Source organism: Convolutriloba macropyga, chromosome 15, assembly GCF_964194025.1.
Source record: "Convolutriloba macropyga chromosome 15, txConMacr16.3, whole genome shotgun sequence".
NCBI lineage: Eukaryota > Metazoa > Xenacoelomorpha > Acoela > Convolutidae > Convolutriloba > Convolutriloba macropyga.
This window is the reverse complement of record NC_134482.1, coordinates 1,894,701-1,917,198: the sequence shown is the minus strand read 5'-3', so window position 1 is coordinate 1,917,198 and position 22,498 is coordinate 1,894,701. Positions and strand designations below refer to the sequence as shown.

At 35.8% G+C, this 22,498-nt stretch overlaps 1 protein-coding gene across 1 annotated transcript; it reads right to left on the bottom strand.

The window, feature by feature from the left end:
* Window positions 1-4,903: 4,903 nt before the first annotated feature.
* Window positions 4,904-22,022, bottom strand: LOC142354343 (uncharacterized). The gene is made up of 6 exons (XM_075406616.1): window positions 21,862-22,022; window positions 15,089-15,249; window positions 10,841-10,922; window positions 7,455-7,682; window positions 6,656-6,808; window positions 4,904-5,342 (listed from the first exon to the last, which is right to left on the bottom strand). The coding sequence occupies exons 1-6, from the start codon at window positions 21,974-21,976 to the stop codon at window positions 5,029-5,031; spliced, it is 1,053 nt and encodes a 350-aa protein (XP_075262731.1). The 5' UTR covers window positions 21,977-22,022; the 3' UTR covers window positions 4,904-5,028.
* Window positions 22,023-22,498: the final 476 nt, after the last annotated feature.

Genomic DNA, 22,498 nt, shown 5'->3' with positions numbered 1-22,498 from the left:
TTTTCAGGCCTTGCAGATATAATACTGCACCAATTTCAGAAAAAAAATTTAGTTTTGAACATATTTTTGAAATAGGTGTATTTAAAGGGGTCAAATTTTGCCTCAGGGGTAAAAGCTTCCAAGTTTTATCAAGGATTATATATCTGTTTAGTTTGTTTGATTGTTTGTTTCTCCATTTTTTGAGATGATTTTGTTTGTGTTTTGGCTGGCATCGTTGAATTGATCTGCTGTTCAGGTAGAGTAAATCTACGTTTTTCATTCAATTCTTTGAATTGTATTTCAGGACTTGTCCTGCTATGTTTTTTTTTATTCTCCAAAAATGCAAATTTAAAGTTATAACCACAATAAAAACGCTTGGTTAAATATTTATATTTTCAAAATCGCCTCGTAAATATATGAATAGTTTGGTCTAGAAAATCTGATCAGACGAAAATTTGGGTCTGGACTTCAACCTGGGTTGTTACTCTGCGATCTGACTCAAGTGATCAGCGTATGTCCAGACTTTGGTTTTTGACCTTAGCACGACAGTAGGCCAGAATTTTGAGAAATCATTACATACTATTTTTAATTTGTAATTATTATTATTTCAATTTAACTTCCGCAAGTGACGCAGCTGACCTGATCAAAGATGGCCTTAGTATAACACTTAAATTTGTATCTGCGCCTTCCGTCCATCGTGAATTAACCGAAATTTCTCGTCGCAATAAGTCATGTTGGGTTGAATAGCTTTACGTATCTACACAGAGACCTACACAAAAAAAACGAGCTGTGTTTATAAAAGTGAAAAAGCTCGGCTTCAACTGATTGCGACCAGTGCATAAGTCAGAAGATTGTATTGGATCCAAATGCAAGCAGTGGCAGCAAGAATCATACTCTTTTGCATCGCGAGAACATTCATAGCAAAGGAACAAATAGTGAGACATCTATCGGACAAGTGATTGAGAGAACTGAGCAGTATACTACAACAGCATCTTCAGCAGGAAAATCAGAAGATGAGAGCAGAGTTACATCGGCCTTCAACTCAAAAAACGACAACAGAAGTTTATTGCCACACAGCAATTTCTCCAGTCAACGTTCGGGAAAAACTGTTCACCTGAAATCCTTACTGGGTTTTGCATCATAGAACAACTTGAAAAAGAAACACAAACAAACTGAAACTGAGTTTTTCGGACTTGCAGGAACAAAATTCAAAATAAAAACGGTTCGATTGATCTTTGAATTCCATCAAAGAATAGATCATCATCCATCAACAAAAGTGCAACTGTTTTTGACAAAAATGAGAGATAAATTGCCGTCGGTATTCTTTGATACACACATTGGGAGTCGGTAAAACGTTTACAATCAGCAGACCCAGACTTCAATAACTTTTCACGCATTGCCTGATTGATCCGAGCTGCTCATTACGATAACCAAATTTTGGAAACCCTTGCAAGATTTCAGTGTTTCGTTTGGTCGTTATGGAAAAAAAAACAAGCCGAAACGAACTATGCAAAATTTTGCAGACCTTCGTTGTTCAATCAGAACCAGAATGTTTGCATCGTCTTCAGAACAAGAGGAAATGAGAACAGCAATATTTTGGACGAGTTAGGAGAAACAATTGCGGGCAACATTTTAGAGAAACTACGAAAAAAGACCTGAAGGTCGTTCCATCGGGAAACTGCCATTCAAAGACGAGACAAAGCAGTTGGGGGACGCTCTTCACCGCAGAAAAGCAACTGATAAGGCATATATGAGACTTGGAAGACAACTAGAGCTCAATCATACAAAGATTTTATGAAAGGTTATATAAACATTGGTTACAAAAAGAAGATAACAAAATCTGGTCTTTTGCTTCCCTGAGAGACATCATATTATCTCTCTATTCACTGTTTCTTTTGGGATGCAAATAAGACTACCAAATTAAGAGTTTTTTTGATGAATGCGCCAAAGAGACAATGGTTGTTTCCTTGGAAGGTTAGCTTATGGCTGAAACGAAAAATCAAAAATGTTCCTACAGCATTCTGATTTGGTTCCGCACATCAATTTGCACTATCAGCATACATTGCAAAGTTGATCAGCATACATTCAATTGATTTCTTATTTTAACCCAATTCACTCGATTACCCGCAACATTTTAATATGGCTCCACTAGATCACATTGATCAACGCTATTCAGATTGCCAAATTTTAGTACTCACAAAAAGATTATACCTATGACAAAACTGATGCAATATTTCTTTTTACACGCTTTTGAGAACTAACACTATAATATTGACCGATAACCAAGAGAAAGATATGATTTTATATTTTGCTGGGATCTTTATGATCTGCAGCCCGGCTGTATAACCTAACTTTCCTAAACGCTTTTTGCGTGTTTCTAGGTCACTGAACCTGATTGGATAGTAATTACCAGATTACAAAATTAAGAACTAACTGGCTTTATAAAAGTAAATTAGTAACCTTGCGTCTTCGTTTTATTTCATTTCAATGAATTAATAATCATCCTTCTGTTATGTTTCATTGGAACACAAAAATTTTGATTTGGATTTACAAGTTTTTAAAGCATGTCCCTGAACTGTAGGTATAGATAGCTGGAATTATTAGACAAGGCTAACTAACATTGAACAAGTTATTCTCAAGCAAAGCGCGGATGGTTGATAATTGAAAAATCTGGTTTTCTGAGGCTAGACTAACTAGATATGCGGGAGGAGAAAAATTATTTGTAGCAAATGAAATACTGAAAGTACGCCTCCAGCCAATCCCAGACTGAGAAGAATTTCAGTCAGTCTTGCAGTTTTAGTTGAGCACGCCATGTGTATTCTCAATACATTGACTCCCATGCTTTAAAAACTTGTAAATCCAAATCAAAATTTTTGTGTTCCAATGAAACATAACAGAAGGATGATTATTAATTCATTGAAATGAAATAAAACGAAGACGCAAGGTTACTAATTTACTTTAATAAAGCCAGTTAGTTCTTAATTTTGTAATCTGGTAATTACTATCCAATCAGGTTCAGTGACCTAGAAACACGCAAAAAGCGTTTAGGAAAGTTAGGTTATACAGCCGGGCTGCAGATCATAAAGATCCCAGCAAAATATAAAATCATATCTTTCTCTTGGTTATCGGTCAATATTATAGTGTTAGTTCTCAAAAGCGTGTAAAAAGAAATATTTCATCAGTTTTGTCATAGGTATAATCTTTTTGTGAGTACTAAAATTTGGCAATCTGAATAGCGTTATTTATGTTATACGCCAATATAATCGAAGTGCTCCTTCAATGTTTTACTGAGTCGGTTAGTCCGAGATAACTAGGTAAGTGTACTTCGCGCGCAGAAATAAGTAGCCCTAACACTTAATAACTTAGGGTTGTAAATAGAGCTCAAAAAGCGTCTGCTTTATATCAAGTAACGAGGGGAACCTAGTCTCACTAATTTTTATTTTCTGAGCATCTTAGAGACCAGCAAATCTCGAAGACAACTGCATGGCTACTTAAAGCCCTGGGTTTTCTTGTTTCTGAAAACGAAATTTCAAAGATGGTCAGTCGAATTATTGTTCGTACAAAAAACTGCACTACAGAAAGTCCAGCAAGACTTACTTGGAACAAACTTCTTGAGATAGCCATTAAAAAATTAACTCAGCAGTTTTAGTTGGCTTGGTTTTGCATTCATTTCTTTCTTTTTCGTGATCCAATTTACAATTAGGCGCCAAACTCACTCAAAGATTTTCTCCTCGCCTTAACAATGTAGCCAAGAAACTTTATAGTGGATGAAGAGGCTGTTATGAAAAACTTTTTCTAGGATCATAGAAGTTGTTTAACTAAAAAAAACTTTAAATAGTTAAGAGTCTTCCATTTGTCTGCTGGTTGCTACAAAATTAAATAATAAAAATTGCAAGTTAAGAGTTGTAAACCGAAATCACTAAAAGAAAACTATTTTTATTGAAAAAAAGAAGATTTTTTTTCATCATGAATGTGGCTATGTGCGCGTTTCAGTGAAGTTTGCTGTACGATTGTTTTTTCAACGTTTTCAGCGCGTTCACATCAAATCTTGCATATTTTCATTGAAAAATTGAGCCGATAGAAAATAGTGCTTACTTAGAGGTGAAAATTTGTACGGATTGAGGTTTTTAGCGTTGAATTTCTTCATCACTCTCAACGCATTCACCACTGTTTTTCACTTATTTTTCTTTTTTTCAGCAATAAAGATATTTGGTAAATTAGGCGGTGATTTTTTTTAAATTTTCAATTTAGCGTTAATTTTTTTTCACCGCTTTCAAGGCTAAAAATTGAATCATCATAAAACAACGAAACTGAAATGACAGATCAGCATTAAGCCAATCATAATTCAACCCTTATTGATCTTGTGTGAAATAGCTACAATTCGAGCTGTCTTTCATTCTCACTTGCGCGGACCAAAATTTTCCCACGGGTTTTGCATACAGATGAAATGATGGGGTCTAGGAAATAAACCCCCTCGGAAAAAACCCCCCACCTAAATTTAGATAGGAAATATACCCCCACGGAACATAACCCCCACGGAAATAAACCCCCACGGAAATAAACCCCCATTTTAAAGTTGAATTTCGATCGTGATAATTTGTTCGGTTGTGATAGTTTCATATCAAGTCCCACAGGCCGCTGAGGCATGGCCATGGCCCGCGAGGCATGGCCAAACGCGCTAAATGCGCAGCTCTTTAATAGTAAAGTGGGGGTTTATTTCCGTGGCGGTTTATTTCCGTGGGGGTTTATTTCTGTGGGGGTTTATTTCCTATCTAAAACGAAGTGGGGGTTTTTTTCCGTGGGGGTTTCTTTCCGCAACCGGAAATGATGCATTCTACATATAAATAAAATTATAAGTATTAGAGCAGACGAAAGGAAGAAAAATAGGAAATTAAATGGGATAGGGTTCCTTTCGAACATGACAAGTTGTTACATTTTCAATTAAATGAGAGCTAGTTATCATTATAATAGGACTCAAATTTAAGGAGCTGATTTTAAATGTTTCAGCATTTTACAATTCGCTTCGTCTGAGCAGATTTAGTTTTTTATTCAAAGATATTCTGCAAACTCTCTTGCGCCCAACCATGCCGATATTTCTCGATCCTTGAGTGCTACAATTTTTGCATTCGTAACTCCAACATTCTTCAATTCCGATTCGATTCTCTCAGCCAAACCGGGAAACAGGGTGTTACCCCCACCCAGAACCACATTTGCCCAGAGTTCATCGCGGATTTCCTCATCACACTTAGCAACTGCATTCTGGAGGGATTCGATCAGTCCGTCGCCTGCTATTTTCATCAGATCTGGGTTGAAAAGAACCTCCGGGGCTTGAAATTGGGCATCGTTAATTTCGAGAATCTCACCTTAACAAATATAGTTGTTAGCAGGGTTAAATTTGAGAACAGAATACGGAAGAACTGGAGACAAAATTTCTCATTTGTTTACTACCCCCTCGCTGAGAAAAAGCCTTTAAATTTTACAAACTTTTAGGGGACCAAGGATGGGGTTGTATCGCTCTTTTTATAGCTACCTGATCTATAATTGTGGATCTTCTGTCATATAGGTTTCAGCTGCTCTTACTATTTTTGCTGATTGACTTTTGTTATTTGGTTAAAAATAAAAAAAATCTGGCACCAAAATCTATTGCCAAAAATAGTGAGAAGAGGAAAACACTAGTTTAAGCCTACCCAGGATGAGGTACTCGTCTAAAATGACTGGTGAAAATACCCATCTAGACCACTTTTGCCTATGAAAATACCCAGACAGACCGAAAAGTCCTATGATCCAGACTTTAACTCGTTCACATTTTTGGTGCGTGTATTTGCTCGTTCGAAAATCTTTATAAAAAGACCAGTCCAGACCACAAAAATTACATGGTCCAGAATTTGAAGCTCGTTCAAATTATGAAAAAAACTTAGGCAGGACAAAAAAGAACATGATCTAGATTTTCCCGAGTTCGTGTTTAAAAAAAAGACAAATCTTTAAAATATAGCGCATGACGAAGACCTTAAAAGAATATTTGCAATTGTTTATGAAGAGTAGACTGTTGATAAAAAGATAGGTAGTCTACAAGAATGTCGAAATCTTCATCTTCGATTTGGGGTCAAATTGAATGTTGATAACGCAGTTTGATCTCGCAGGTTTGTGCCCCGACTAATGAAAAACAATGATCGACTGAAAAGTTTTATGAACAGATCAAACGCGACCTAATTAGTCCATAAGATGACTTCAGCACGACCCGTGAAAAGATTTTTCATCCATGTTAAATGGGAGGCTCAACTGTGTAGTTTTAGTCAATGAAGCCCCCCCCCCCCTATAATAGAATTTTTGGTTTTCTCATGAGTCAAGGTTTCAACCTGGCCGAGGTCGAAGTCCCAGATCGAAAGTCGATATGTCCAAACCGTCCCAGACGGAAAATGTCTGTCCAGACGTTCGTGCGCTCACCAAACTTTCGTGCGTTCATGATCAGACTTTCGTGCGTTCATCAGCCCTTTCGTACTTTAATGTCCAGACTTTCGTGCGTTTTTCCGTGTTTCCAGACTATGTAAATTTAGACGCAAGACACCCCCGTTGTGAGTTCATCTGGGTCTGGACATATCGAATATCGGCCTGGGACCTCAACCTGGGGGGGCATACCATACCATGACGTGAGTGAACTTTATTTAAGAAAACTGACCGGATGGCAACGTGTATGTTGCAGGGTCTGCCACCTCAGTTGAGGGATCCGGTGCGACGTAGCACACTCTGGCTTTGATATCATTCGCAATTTCATACTCAATTGAAGTTCCAGAAGAGCCCCCTTCATCCACGATGAGGTTGACCAGATAGCCTAAAATCACAACATAAAACTGTTTTCTAAGTAAAGACTTAAAATGGAATCGATAAAATAAAAGCGGCCATTCAGCTCAAAAATATGTGAGATTGGGGTTGAGTTCGGTAACATTGAGTAAGATGAGCGATGAAATTACATAATTTAACGGTTTACGTAATGAATTTTTGAAATTAATCCGTTAAATTGCCAGAGTGCATTGTAGCCAATGAAAGCTGGTATGTGTAAGAGGGTGGTTTGGAAGATGGAGGATGAAAACTGGAAAGATACCTTTTGAAACAAAAGGGAAGGTTGGGGTTTGCAATTTAGAAGAACTGGATGTTTTTTGTTGGAATCCGCAGCTTAATTTTGTAACCTGAATTCTTGTACTTTTACCACTCAATTTTCAAGTTATAGCGCTCAATTTATACAAATTTGGTGGTTGCTAGAATGCGTAGAAAATAAATGAAATTGCTCACGACCAGAGTAAGCTTTTTTTGATAGGCTATGATTGTCTATATTCATAAGCACTTTTTGAGAAAACGAAAAACTAATTTTTGAAGATACTGAATGACATGCAGCTATAGATACAATTTATTATTTTGAGTGTTTTGAGTGGCAATTAGGAGAAAATGAGAACATTCCAGAATTCAGTATTCATGTATACCAGTAATGTCGACTCCGGCAACTTTTACAGCCAGCGTGCAATCGTCCATTGGAACTCCTCTGTAGATTGGAACTACAAAAGTTGCCTCTGCTCCTGATTCAATCACCAGTCCAGTACTACCGAGTCCAGCAAACGCCAGAGTCATCAGAGCTGTGCTTAACAAAGTGACAGAAGGGATTCCCAGATTCGTCATTATATCTACCATCTCAGTTTTGATCTCACTCGCAGCTAAAATTAAAACATTTTTTGGACTAAAAAATACGAATTGTAAGATATGAAAATACTATTTAAATATGATCTTAAAATTTTCCAATGAGTCTAAAAGGCGCACCTGTTTCCAGAATGGACCAGTACTGGACTCAAATAAGCATCTTTTACTTGAAAATCTATCGTTCTAACCATTACGTCAACGGGTATTAAGCAGAAAACCACCCTAATCGGTACATATTTAGGTTATATTTACTTAAAATTAGGTTACACTAACTTTTTCTGAAGTTTCAACGTATAATAGAAAGTTTTATACGCATTTAAATTTGAATTCAAATACTCGATTCTGATTGGTTAATAATTGGCGCATACTTAATTACTCTGTAGCATCCTCCGGTCCGGAAGAAGGTGTTGGGATAACTGGTACATTTTTTACAAGCGGACGGATGAGCCAACCTGTCGACGTACGTAAGACGGCAGAGGGTGCGAAGCTATCGGAGCCGTAAATTCCTGAACTCGTATGCGAGCTCCTGAACTCGGACATCTTTCATAATGTTCCCAAATATTTTCATATTCCTCAATGCTCAGTCACGCTAGACATTTTTCCGTTGAACAAGTACTAGAGCGTCTTGTCAAGCTACGCCAAGCTTATATTATGCTAAGTTATTTCTTTAGTTCTTTCTTCTTCAATTTCTCAGGTTAAATTAATGTCGTTAACTTATCGAATCTTGTGGACCGTAAAGATCATCATTTCTCTAAAGTCACCAAAAAGTTATTTGAAAAATTTGCATTGAAAATTCTAACTTGTCAACGCCAGTTACAATTTATCTTACATAAGATCTACGCTTATAATTGCAAAAAGTATTTGAGAATTATGCTTAGAAACGCAAAAGTTACGTATGATATTCGCCTAGAAACATCCATGTGTTCTTCTCAAAGCATTATGCGTTAGTCTTACAATAAAATGGAGTTCTTATCACCTATTTCACATAATTTTGCGTTTTTATGTGCTCGGCCCGGTCAGTTAACAGTTTTTGTCCTCTGGATTGTCCTGTAAATTATTGGTTTATCCTATAAACCAATAAAAATGCAAAAACTGCAGAAAAGATACAAAACTAAAATCAGATTGGAAAATGTTTGCTTGTATCAGATAGGAAAGCTCTTTTTAGGACACGGATTCAGTACACAGATTCTGAGATCCACTAAAAGACAACGTTTCTTAAACAAAATTTTGGTTGGAATTGGAACTTGGATACATTTTAACTTTGGTTTGAAAATTATCAAATTTGCTAGAGTGTTTTGGTTAATCCCATAGTTCTGGTTTTGATTCTGGTAACTTCACTAGCATGTTGTTATCGATCTAATACTTCGTATAGAAGAAATTTTAGGCCACTGGTTTCGAACAATAAACTCCTGACTTACAAATTGAGCAATATCTTTTGACACGTTTTAACATTTGCCAAAAGGTTTAAAAATTTGTCATGTTTTCATTATTTTGGCATATATTGCAACGTTCACACTCTGATTTTTTTCCAGGGAATTCTTAAATTGCAAAAAATGCACAAAACTTGAAAACCATTGTTCTGTACAAATTTAGTGAATGAGTTAATTGGGTATAGCCAATACCAAAAAGACTCCGGAAAAGCCGTTTTTCTCATTGAGGATGATTAGAAAGGTTTTGAGCAAATTTATGCATCAACATCTTCAGCTCATTGATAAACTACACCGCGTTGAAATAATTACTCATTTGTGAATATGTAGCAGAAAATGTTAAAGAATTTGCTAATAGAGTAAAATAACGACGCTTGATCTAGTCCTGAATTTAAACGATCAGAAAAATGCCCTTGAAAAATTGTCGAAAACTAATTGGTCCTGAATAAGGTTAACTTTTTATACAGAAAGTCAAAATATTAGGAAACACATTATATCGCAGGTCACTTTTAACCATTTAACTAAATCAAAACAAACTCAACAAATTCTGAATCAAGACAAATTCCGCAGAAAAACAGACGGACTCACCGCCAGAAAAGACGGTTTGGCGAGCCACCTCAATATGCACAAGAAAAAAATGTAACGGAAAAGAAAAATTGCAAAATTGATTTGTTGTTTATTGATAAAGCATATTTATAAAAACCTGCATAATTCAGAGTTCGTGAATTTTGACGTAAGTTCAATATAAAGTCCGAGAGAATAATCTATTCAGACAGTGTTTTCAGTTCCAGTTGAAGTGGAAAACAGTTAATAAAGTCGAGACAGATTCTTTTCATACCAAATATTGGCCGAGAACGGGCTCTTCATCCCATTTAAGGACAGTTTTTTCATAAATTGAGGCCTTTACTAAGGAAATGATCGTCGGATCAAACAAGGATGTTTTTTAAGTCGATTTTGTGGCTAGGAAAGATTTAGGTTGTAAAGATACTAGTCAAACGAAATTAAAATTATCTTTCTGCTCAACTCTAGACTCTCCAATAGGAAAACTTCACAGTACATTTAAACTTGCCTCTAAACTTCTGTTTAAAAAACCCTGCGCTTTAAACACTCCCGGGTTGACCAAAAGTTATAATCACAGAACTTTCATATTATGGACCATTGACTTCATAAATTGAAAAAGTTTTAAAAGATTGGTAAAACTATAACTTTGCCATAATTTTTTTTCTAAGTTAGTTTTTTAAAATATATTTTTTCCCTCCTTTTCATGATGTATTCAAAAATTTCAAAAATTTAATTTCATAGAACTCCCTTTTGTGAAAGTTCTATGACTGCAACTTTTGATAGACGCCATAATATGAAGTTATAATTTTATGGGTAATTTTTTGTTTATAGGTTCAACCCGGGCTTATAGGGATATATGTTTATTTGTCATGACATTGTATGATAACTGCTATCTTACTAAATTATCTCAAGCTGTGAAAAACATATCAAGATTGTGCAGATTGAGCAAGGTGCTCCATTTTTTTCATTGGTAAAAATTAAATTATTAGAATGAACCAAACTGAGATTCCATACCGCTGCGACCTTTGACCAGACCAACTTTGAGCGCACATGCACATGGTGCGCTCCAAATACATAGTCTGGTAAAAAAAAATTGAGCGTGCGTAGACTCTGTAAGGAACATGGTCTGATCAGAGGTCAGTTGGGTTTGGGACCCCAACATTGTGGAAGGAATTAAATTAACTGACCAAGTGGCGAGTAGAGGACAACAGCCGGACAGGTAGTCGGATCCATCTGCAGTTCTTCACTGAACACATAATCCCACACCATCTAAACACAAAATCACAATTTCAACTTATTACCCCGATATACAGATTATTGAAAAGATTATTATCCAATCACATGGAGCAGATGATGGTGTGAAATTTGCGATCATTGGACGAATTCAGAAATCGCGTTGAGTTAAATGAACAGTCTCAATTTTCTAATAATAATCATGAAGTTTTGATGGGAGGGCTATTGGAGTCATTGTCGAAGTTCCTTAAATCCGGGTTATAGGTTTGGACAAATAAGTTTTGTCCGAAATTTGCCCGAATTTGTTTCTGACCCGAGAGTGCATGTTATTTTCGGGGCTTTCTCATTATACCTGCACAGAATATTAGCCTGCCCCTTTTGATATAGTTGAGATTCTTTGGGGGGGGGGGGGGTATAATCTCTATGCTCATTAAAATTCTAATAAATCTTTAAACTATCGGAAGAAAAGAACTGAAAAGTGATCATCTTATAATCAATTTAAAAAGAATAAAATGAACTAAAAATTTCTTAAGTGTGCAAATCTTTTCAGAGTCTGTTCAATTAATTTACGACGAGAATCGCAAATTGCTTGAATAAGGACAACTAACTGATTCTTAATTTTGTAACAATTCATATCTACTATCTCACGCTAAGTGCACATTAGCATTTGGGTTTATAGCGCTGCACTACCCGGAGTTGAGTCTCAGAGCATTTGAGCACTGAACCAGCATATATCGATAGCAAAACTCAAATTCAGTACTGAATCATTGCAAATCAAGTGTATTTTGAGTTATTTATGGGCGGTTTGTCTTCAATATAATAAAATTGAGGTCATTGAGTTCGATACGCGCAAGAGAGCAGGTTTTCTTCAGTTTTTAGTTTTCGTACCACAACTCTAAAATTTGCATGACTTTGACCAACTTTTTTCCAGCGAGCGTTCCAGCATAGTTATTTGCATCAGGCAGTTCGTGCAATACGGCAGATATGAAGCCTATATCAAAATCAAACAAAAAATTTTCAGGTTGGAAAGCTTTCTCAAGTCAGTTGCTCTTTTCAATAAGAACACATAATAAGTAACTAGTATAGTCTTTTTTAAAAATAAAAACAAAAAAAAACAAGCAGAATTTTACTTCCACTGAAATAAAAAAATTGTATGTATTTGGGTAAAAGGAGGTGAAGCCGTTCGAAAAGTTCCGTCACTAAGAATTTTTTCACAATCAGCCGGGTTTTATATAAAAAATCTTGTCGGAAAAAAACCCTGAGCAATAAGCTTTTTGCCGAAATAAACTGCTTTCCCATTTTAGTTCTGCCCCAGGAGTTGCTAAAAGCAATATCAGAAACTTTTCCTGGTATTGGTGGTAAAACTTTTTTTAATGATAGTAAAGAAAATAACGAAGGCTAACTTGGTTCATCACACTCCGGAATTTGTTCGATGATTTCGTCATTCCTTTACGAAATTTTTGTAGGTGCTCTTCAATTGCCTAGATTTCTTTGTGCTTGTGACGTTTTTTGGGGGTGTTTGTGTGCACCTGGCAGGGAAATAAGGCTTGTTATTTGTGCATTTGTTGTGACAGTTGATAAGCAATGCTTTTCAATGCATTTCCAGTTTACTTTGTAGAAGAGGATTTATTTTTCCTGTATCCCTCGATCTTTAAATTTTTAGACCCGTTTCGTTGAGAATCAACTAAATTAAGCATCTTTCCTTGCATTTTAATTGAAAGTTAGCAAAGAAATGGGGTTGCCTCTATTTAATCGTATTTATTGGATGCGAAACTTTTCTGCTATCCCCTTTTTAATTGTTTGAGTAAATATTAGGCTCTCTTTCAATCGGCTCTTTTAACTTCGGCTCTCTCACAATTCACCACATTGAGTTCAGCCAGGCTAAATTTATCCCGTATAGTCTGAAAAATACTCATGTGGCGAAGTTATGCTTGAGCAGCATAAGGTCATCAATTTATTTGCTATAACTGGCAATTGCTATAGTAGTACACTCGCTCGTAATACTTGAGGTATCTTGTAGATAATTACAACAGAGTCCCAGTAACTCTATTGTTTCGAATTGTCATGAAAATTAAGAAATACAAGTACGCACGGGTCTTATCGAATCAGAGTTAAAACAAACCTTGGAGATGTGAATATATGTTTTTTTTTTCAAGCAGAAAACTTTACTCGAAAATTCAAGACTAGGCCTTGTCAATTCAGATATGAAGAGTACTGGCCATCCAATGTTTTTAGACTAATTCAGCGCTGATTTCGTCTATTTCCGGGTATGTCAAAAATCCCATTTTAATTAGCGAGTTCTTTGTTTTTTCCCGCTGATTAGGAGATTACAAAAGGTATCAAATTTTGTTCAAAAGTATTGATCATGAATTTCGCGTTTCTAGAGAACCTCGAAAAGTTCAATTGTTATTGAATTATGCAGATCTGTATCAATAATGGTTTTCCCAAAACAAGAAATGAAAATTCCATGAACCAAGAGTTCAGTTTTGATTAACTGGCCAAATTTTCATACGACATTTTTCATTCCTGAAAAAAACTTCTTAGAGTATGATAAAAAATCAATAGTACATTTAGACTATGTAAAATTTCGTTAGAGAACTGATATAATCAGTAAATACTTGACCTAATAAAAATCCATGACAAGAGAACGTATAAAACCTTATCCATGTGAACGTATTTGGTTCAATTTACTTCATTCAAACCATGAAAAGGCGGTTAGTGATTTTCCCCAGAAACCTTCAAATCAAAAAAGAAGACCAGTTGATAGTTGGATTTAATTAATGTCGAGATAACGGTTGGATGTATTAAAAAATAGTAATGTAAGAGGTTTTTTGGTTTGAGAAAATGGGGCTTAACGATGTTAGAAGACTAGTAGAATTGATGAATTAGATATAAAAGTGTAATAGGACCTTGAAATTATATTAAAAACTGGCGTTATAGTTAATGTAATCTAAGAGTGGAGTAATTTTTTTTTGCATTTGATGCATGAACTGAGGTGATGATTTGAATATGATGTAGTAAGGGGTGTTAGAGAGATGAAAAAGATCCGATGTATATATATATATATATATATATATATATATATATATATATATATAAATGAGCTAAATACTCGGAAAAAAAATATAAAAATTTTTCACCCGTACCTATCACTAAGTCAAATTCAGTACTGATTCAGAACGAAATTCAGAAAGATTCAGTCAGTATAAACTTACAAAAGTCAGTCAGTCAGTATAAACGTTGACAAAATGTTTTGCATATTCGTTGTTCACATGCTCGTACAGTCGATCCTGAACTAAAAATCAAGGAGAAACACAATATTTCACTATACCAACCACGACCTATTATAAATTTGATTATAAATAAAATTGCTTCTATAAATAATGACAACTTTTTAACAAATAAACGTACACTGGCCAATTCTTTCGCAGATCAACATGGTCCGTACAGTCGATCCTTAACTAAAAATGACAACTTTTTTCAAATAAACGTGTTCTGACTAAAATTTCCACAGATCCACAGTTCATATTACCCCTTCAGCTGGTTCTAGGCCAATAATTGCAAAGAGCCAAGAATTCCGCAAAAGAGTCGATATCAATTTGTTCTACTATACCGGAATATATCAGCAAAGATGTTATTCTTTTTTTTTTCGGCTACAGTTGGATTTTGTTCGAAAAGCTAGTAAAAACGGTAAAGAAGTTGACGAAAAATTTTTTTGCTTCACTCTTTAGGGCTGAGAGAATTTTCTGATTTTCATTCTCATTCAGAGGCAATTCTCAGAAACGCATTCTGAATTTTCCACTGATTCAGGAAAGTTCAGAGAACACTGAATCTGAATTTTGGTCTGATTCAGAAAGCTTTCAGAATCGATACAGAAACTATTCTGAATTCAATCTGAATCAATACTGAGATCAAAAATTTCTCTGAAGCTGCTCTGAATCAGCACTGATGTTCCCTGAGCGTTAGGTACGGGCATTTATTTGTATAAATACCATGAAAATTATTTGCATTCTTGCACCAAAATTGAATGAGCTGGATATGATAAATGCTTCAGGCCAGTTACATATTTTACATATACTAACGTTAAACAGATGCGGATCATAAGTTTTTATTTAAGCTATAGTATTCATAGCCTCCAAGATTCATAGAAAATTTTAATTCGCTTATAAATTGGGTAAATAAAAATGCAAAGAAGAGCTCACCTCCATTTTATCAAAAAGCTTCACGTATCCTTGGGAGACAGGGTAATAGAGTCGGAGGAATCCACGCTGTCTCACAGCCTCCTCCCCAAACAAAAAGGTTCCCCTGGAAAATGACGCCTCTCCTACTACGTCAGGCATGTACACTGGGGGGAAAGCGTCACCTAAAAGTACCTCACAATTTGTAGCTGAAAATCTGAAATCTCAGCATCTGCAGGACGTATTTGTGATCTCAATGGTACCCTTTACATAGAATTGCCCATGTGGGTCAATTGACATGCCTAATTTCCTCTCAGTATGTTCCAAGAACGGGTTGCAGTAACCATACGTAAAACAGTCCTAAAAGGTAACCAAAAAGACTTTTGAGCTGGTTTATTTTTAAACCTGAGTCTTATCATTGCAGTCGCACTCTTACATATTTTTGGTCTGGAAATTTGACACGGGAATTTTGATTAGGATAATTATTAGCAGGTGTTGAAAGAAACTGTTGGAATAGTTGTAGGAATAGCCAGTTAGTAGAAGTTTAGAAAGGAGTCCAACAGTTAATTGAGTTTTGAGTTCACCTATGAATGGACAACCCTAACTGAACTCCACTGTAGAACTAAGTACATATTGGAACATAAAGTTTAGTCGTTCTCCGGTCGAATTTTATCGCCCAAAAAGATGTAAGAGTACGACTGCTATAGGAGAATTTTTAGGAAAATGCAGCTCAAAACCCTGACACCTTTTCGGGCTGCAATGGGCTGCCAAAGGGGGTACAATGGTTTAATAATGAGGGCGTAAGAGTGGGGGGGGGGTAATGGAGAAAATACCCATAAATCTTAGATCATTTTATCCCCCCCCCCGGCACCTTGACAGACCAAAAAGATGTAGGAGGAGGGGGGGGGGGTTAACTTATATTTCACCCCCTCATTCTTACATCATTTTACCCTCTTAGCAGCCCAATTCTTACACCATCTTACCCACTATTACCCCCCCCCCCCCCCTTCGAAGCTCTAATCTCACATTATTTATTATTTTAGCCCCCCATACTCGAAGACTGACAGTCTTGAACCTACAATCTCTGTACCTTAAGCCGGTTGTTCTTAGCCTCTAGACCATCTATGCTTGCCCAATTCTCGACGGTCCATCTGAAAGAATAAAATTTGTTAGAATTGCCCCCTATCAAAAAATTACCCCTCACTCTTACACAATTTTACCCCGCTTGGTAGCCCTAATTCTACATCATTTTACCCCCTCTGAACAAATTGCCTGCTCACTCTTACACCATTTTAGCACCTTGACTGCCCATTTCTACAAAATTTACTCCCTCAATATTACAACATTTTCTTCCCTTTGAAACCCTAATCTTACATTCTTTCAGCCCCCCCCGCCCCACTCGGAGACTCTGAAAGTCTTGAACCTACAGCCTCTGTACCCTCTGCCGTTTTCTAAGCAAGCAGGCTATATCGCCTGTGCTAGCTGTGTATTTGGAATTTTTGGCAGTATGTATTTTTTAGTTCATTTTGTATGCCCATCATGATACTGATTGCCAACTCTTTTGCTTTTTTAAGCTTGTTTGTCTGCTTTATTATTTTTCATTGGATTGCGCCGTCGAGTATATTTTTGCGTTGAATACATCTTGTGTTATTGATTTTTCATGCCTACTGAGATCGCCATTCAAGGAAGCTCGCAAAAAGATCAGAAGTAGTTTTCGATTCAATCTCTTTTTTGCCACTGTCGGGTTAAGAAAACATATATCAATTGTAATTTTGCGTTGCTTTGTGAAGAAATCCTCAAGAGGATTCCAAAGTTCATCTTGTCAATCTCGTTGTTGGATAATTAAAATCAACAACATTCGACGTCCTCCTTCTACAAGATTCAAATAGGACAGGTAACCAATTTGCTGTCACATGGTTTCCAGGAACAATGACTTCTGGCAGCTCAGATCTTCTTATATATTGAGACCTTGTATTGTTTTGTTGGATGTCTCTGATTCTGCAATCACGTTCACTTTCAGCTTTGTCTTCTTCAACGTTTTGCTTTTAAACCGGCTTTGGGGGCAAAATAACGTTGTCTGGGGGGTCTTCTCCAAAAATTTCAAGTGTAAGTCCTTCTTTTTATAATGTTCCAGACTTTAAATTCACGTGCCATCTTTCCCATCTATGGAAAGGTTCCAAAGTAAGCTTGTCGCCAAATGGTCAGCGCGTTGATGAGACATGATACCTCGTCGGTGTCAATCGTGCAACGAAGGGTTGTAAATTTTCATTAACATATTCAGTTTATAAATCCATGTCAGATTGAATGTATACTCTCATGTTTCCATTTTACTTGAAAACCGTTGGAATTCCATTGAGACTTGAACAGACGTGAAAAAGTGAGATGGTTTCGCTGATTTAGGATTTCAAGAGAGAGTGCAGATGAGAACTGAAGTTCAATATTACAACCCAAAAGTTCTCAATAACTCAAATCAGAAAATGGGATGAATGAAAAGTCTGAACAAACGAATTTTTCTCGGAAAGAGGTAAACTTCTATGATAGTGCAGAAATCGGAAATTTAAATTAATTTTACTCAATTGAATTTGTTGCAAAAATTCTTGCGTACTACAAAATAGAACAAGTTTCAACTTCATCAAGATGTCGAAAAGGGTTCACTGATCGGTTGAGAACTCTCTGGCGAAAGAAAAAGGAATTTAGAGTTTTAAGTCAAATGAAAATCTTGACGTAATATTTCCTCACAACAGTTTTTAGGATATTTTTTTTTGCGCTTGTGTTGACACAATGCCTTCAATGTTGACACACCACTCAAGAGATTTGACTCGTGAATTGAATTCAATGTGTCCAAAAGTATAGTATCAAAGAAAGCTATATCTTTCAGACTTTTTGCAGTGGAAGAGTTAATTGTTGTCTCAGCAAATCAACATTACAGCACTCAAAAAAATCAAACACAAAGGTTTCAACTGTTCTGTCAAATAGCACTTTTTCGAAATAGATACATAATATTACAATGCCAATGTTGCAAGAACAGCTTCTGTGTATCCAACCCCAGGTTGCCCACCTTAAACAAAACTTTGAAAATTTATCAAGACTTATACGCTGCGGTAGAAAACTTACAAAACTCTGTACGGCACCGTATAAGGCCGCAATTAGTTTTCTCGGCACTATATCCAATTGATGTAATTACCAATTTCAAAATTTTAATTTCCTAAATTCGATTTTAAAATCAATGCTTTTCTCATACGAGTCATTTTTTCATTACTTTTTTGGCAATTTTAACATCTATTATAAATTACAAAAACTTAGAACGGCGATGCTCCAGGCCGTACCAAGTTTTGTAATTTTTCCAAGGTGTTGTTTTCAAACGTTAACTTGCTCTGCAGGTACTCCCGACGGTCAAAAATTTTACCTTGAAACAATTCGAAATAGCAAAAACCTGTTACGCCCTTTGTAAGGCCGTACAGAACTTTGGAAGTCTAATGATATCTACTGCAGTTCATGTCATTGATCAACCAGAAAAACGTTTAAATCCAGAAATCATCAAAAGCGTCAAAACTGTGAATTTGTTCCAAAAAAGACCAATTCCTACGTATTACGTTTCGAAAAATTATTAACTGCGAACTGAAGTTTGGAAAAACAAATTTTTGCGGTGTAAGTGCATCAAATAAAATTTGCACTATTTTACGAATTAACTCTCCTTAATTTAGAGGTCTGTTGAATCTTGGATATTTTAGTTTTTCGGCAATTTTTGGTGTACCCTCAACAATACTCACTATTTGAATTGCATATATAACGTACAAATTTCGTCAATTTTCAAATTTTGCAAAAAAATTTTAGGATTTTTCAAGAAAAATTGTTTTATGAAAAATTGGATTCCATTTTACCTGTTCTCGGTCACCTAGAGCACAATTGCCTAACGTTTGACGTTGATCATTACTCTACCCAGTCTGTTTACCTATTAACACGAGGAAATTGGGTCACAGAAGTGGTATTATAGAGTTTTTTATTTCATTTTTGCTTTGTTAGGTGTACTGACTCCTCTAAGATATAGTCTTTTTTTGCAAATAAATCTCTTAATTGGGTTTATTTTGGCACTATGACGTTGGGAACTTGTTAGGTATCACTGGTAGACGTGTCTAAGTTGCAAAAAGACCATAATATATGTAGAAAAGGCTCGAGTAAAAGAAAAGCTTTCTTTATGTTTTAAAAAATTCTTCTCCCGAAACTCTTCTAAAATTGGAGGTCCGTTCAATCTTGGATATTTTAGTGTTTTCGACCATCTATTGTGTTTCCTTGACTATTCGCTATCTTTGCATTTCATATAACGTAAAAATTTTATCAATTTTCAAGTTTTGCAAGAAGAGTAAGGATTTTTGAAGAAAAATCGTTTTTTGAAAAACTGGACTCATTTTTACTTTTTCTTGGTCACCTAGAAAAAGATTGCGTAATGTTTGACCGTTGATCATTAGTGAACCCAGTCTTTTCACCTATTATCACAACAAAATTGGTTCACAAAGTGGTATTGTTTCTTTTTTCTTTGTTTTCATGTTTGCTTTGTTAGGTGTACTGAGTCCTTTAAAATATAGCCTGTTTTTTTTTGCATTATTATCTTTTTTTTTGAAAATAATGTCTCCACCCTGGATGAGAAAGGAGAACAAAAACACATACCGAACAGGCTGGAAAAGTCTCAAAAGTCGGTTTTTTAACTTGACTGGAGCCTTTTCCGACAATTTTTTAGGTTTTATTATAAAGTTGTCTTTTTTGGAGAGAGCTTTTTTGAACCTAGTTTTTCTATCTAGTGCTCTGCTCAATTCTCTTATAGCTTTAGTTTGTAACTCTTCTGTAGCCGGTCCCCAGCCCGGATGAGAAGGGAGGAGGGAAACACACGCAGAACATACTCGAAAAGTCTCAAAAGTCGGTTTGTCAACCTGACAGGGGCCTTTTCCGACATTTTTCCAGCTATTATTTTACCGTAAAAACCTTATTAATCTTGGTACGGCCTTACTACGGCACCTTATTAGTCTTGATACGGCATTAGCACGGCACCTTATAAATCTTAGTTCGGCCGTAGTACGGTGCCGTAGTAAACTTGACAACACATAGTACGGTTTTTTAGTACGGACTTAGACAAGACATAGTACGGATTAAGACTCAAACGGTGCTTAGGCTTTACTAAGTTTTCCAGGTCTGATCAAACTGGGAAGGAAGTAAGAAAGAAAACATTTCTATTTATATGTGATTTCGTAAAAATTATTATTAGTTTTTTTGCACGACAAGCTCCAAAAGCAGAGTCTGAGTTTCTGCCCGGCATACTATAGTAATAGTAATTTTCATTGGCCAAATAGTCGAGCTTAAAAAAATAAGTAAGTCAATTTGTTCATAATAGAATAGGGATCTCTAAACCTAGTTGGTTTTTCTCCTTATTGCTTTGTAAGCCTGTTTTCTTTTACGATTCCTCGTCGGTCAATTTATTTTACCGAGGTTCCAAAAGAAAAGTCGTGTTTTAATATGCATTGCAGCAATTCTTTGATGGAAAAATGTTCTTGAAAAATCCTGGATCCTAAAAAAAACAAATCAGAAGAGACAAGAGCAGAAAAATGCTTCCTGTAGAATTGTAACAACGCGCATCTTTTGAAATATAATCAAAATTTAATTAAAAACGACAATTTTATATTTTCGTGGTGGTCACTGCAGTTCAATGTAGTTCCTTTGAAACGAGAGTTAGCATTTACTGCTGTGCAAGTTAGAACCCTTTATTAACTTTACGACACGATTAGCTTTTACTCTGTTCTTTTAATTTGCTATCTGAGAACGACTAAGAAGTTCAATTGGTTGCTGTATCATGGTGAAAAAAGTATCTACTTTCACTGCAATTCATTAAAAGATCGAATTCATATGTTAGAGCGAAATTTTAATCATCCTGGGGAGTTAGTGCCCTGACACTAAGGCGCTTGCGCCCTTGTGCTGGACACGAGGCCTGAGAGGAAGCAAGATTTTGTTCTGACGTATGTAGAGAACAAATGGTACGAAAGTGTTGAATTTCATTTGGAATTGAAGTTAAGAGGACAATTTTACAGATTAGTGGAAGAGTTTTCTCATAAATATACGGGAGTTGAAATAAACCAAACTTCTCCGTCTCTGATTGCGAAGCAGACGATTATTTATAACGGTTTGATCCAGAAGTAAAAGTCTAATTTTTTAACCTAAAGTTAGTGTCCCATAGCACACTATAAGTTTACGACAAAAAATGGACTTTCTTTTCTTAAACTCTAATTTCAAACTTTCAAACTAAGCCTTCTGCCTCGAAGTTTTAGTGACCGATGAAATCGTACCCTGAGTTCTCTAATTATGGTTGGACTAATCCAAAAGAACGATGGATTTCAAAAATTATTAATTAGATTGCGGTTACTCTGGTCCTAGTTTAAAATGGTTCTTCTTTTATGATAACATATACACTCCCTGTTGGCAGCTTTTCTGGGATAAAATTAGGGGGTTCTTGTTGATTATCAAAGTAGTCTTTACACTTTACCGTGGAAAACAAAGTTCACCGCATTTCTTAATAAATTTTGCCGCTTAATTTAGCAAAATTTGCAGGAAAATAAAATCTTTTAATGTTCAGCGCCAAGCGATGCGGGCACTTTCCTGTGAAAACTTATTGTCGTCAATAGTTGCCCAGAATTTTACATTTTCCTTTACTGATTCCTAAACCCCCCGGGCATGTTAAATTCCATCTACCATTTGACAGTACTGAATTGTTTGAGTAATTAAAATTATTTTAAATGATTCCTTCAATAACTTACCAACATGTCCTGCTTTCAGAATCTCAGACCCACTGTCAACTATGACAACTGTGCCCGAACCAACCCTCACTCCTACGCCCACCCACACCAAGACAAAAAATTCACAAATCAGCATCTTTTTCTCTGCAGCAAATCGTGAAAAATTTTCTGAACCAAACTCAACTCTGTTAGCTTTGATTATGAACTAGATTTTAAACTTTTAGATAATTAGTTAATAAGTTTCATAAGCTAAGTAAGTTCCAATTAAGCATAGTACTCAGGGGTCTTTGACCTTTAGCATAGTATCTAAGTTGTCGACCAGAAGCAGTGATATACAAAATACCAAACGAAAACAACTTATTTTACGCGTCTTTAATTGCTTTTTAAGCCTTAATGCGCACTTTGCTCTTTCTTTTAGAACATATACATCTTACTCTAGTGCCGAATATGAACTAGAACAACACCTTTACACTTATATCAACTGCGAACTCCTTGATGGATCAATTTTTGCTAGTTCAAACTTGCTTTTCATCTAAACAACGAAGAAACTACATGTATGTGATTACAGGTAAAGTTCAAATCCTACCAACTCAAAGGTTTAAAATGATAAACGATAAAGTAATTGAACCGAGAACATTTTTCCATTTTGGAAAACTTT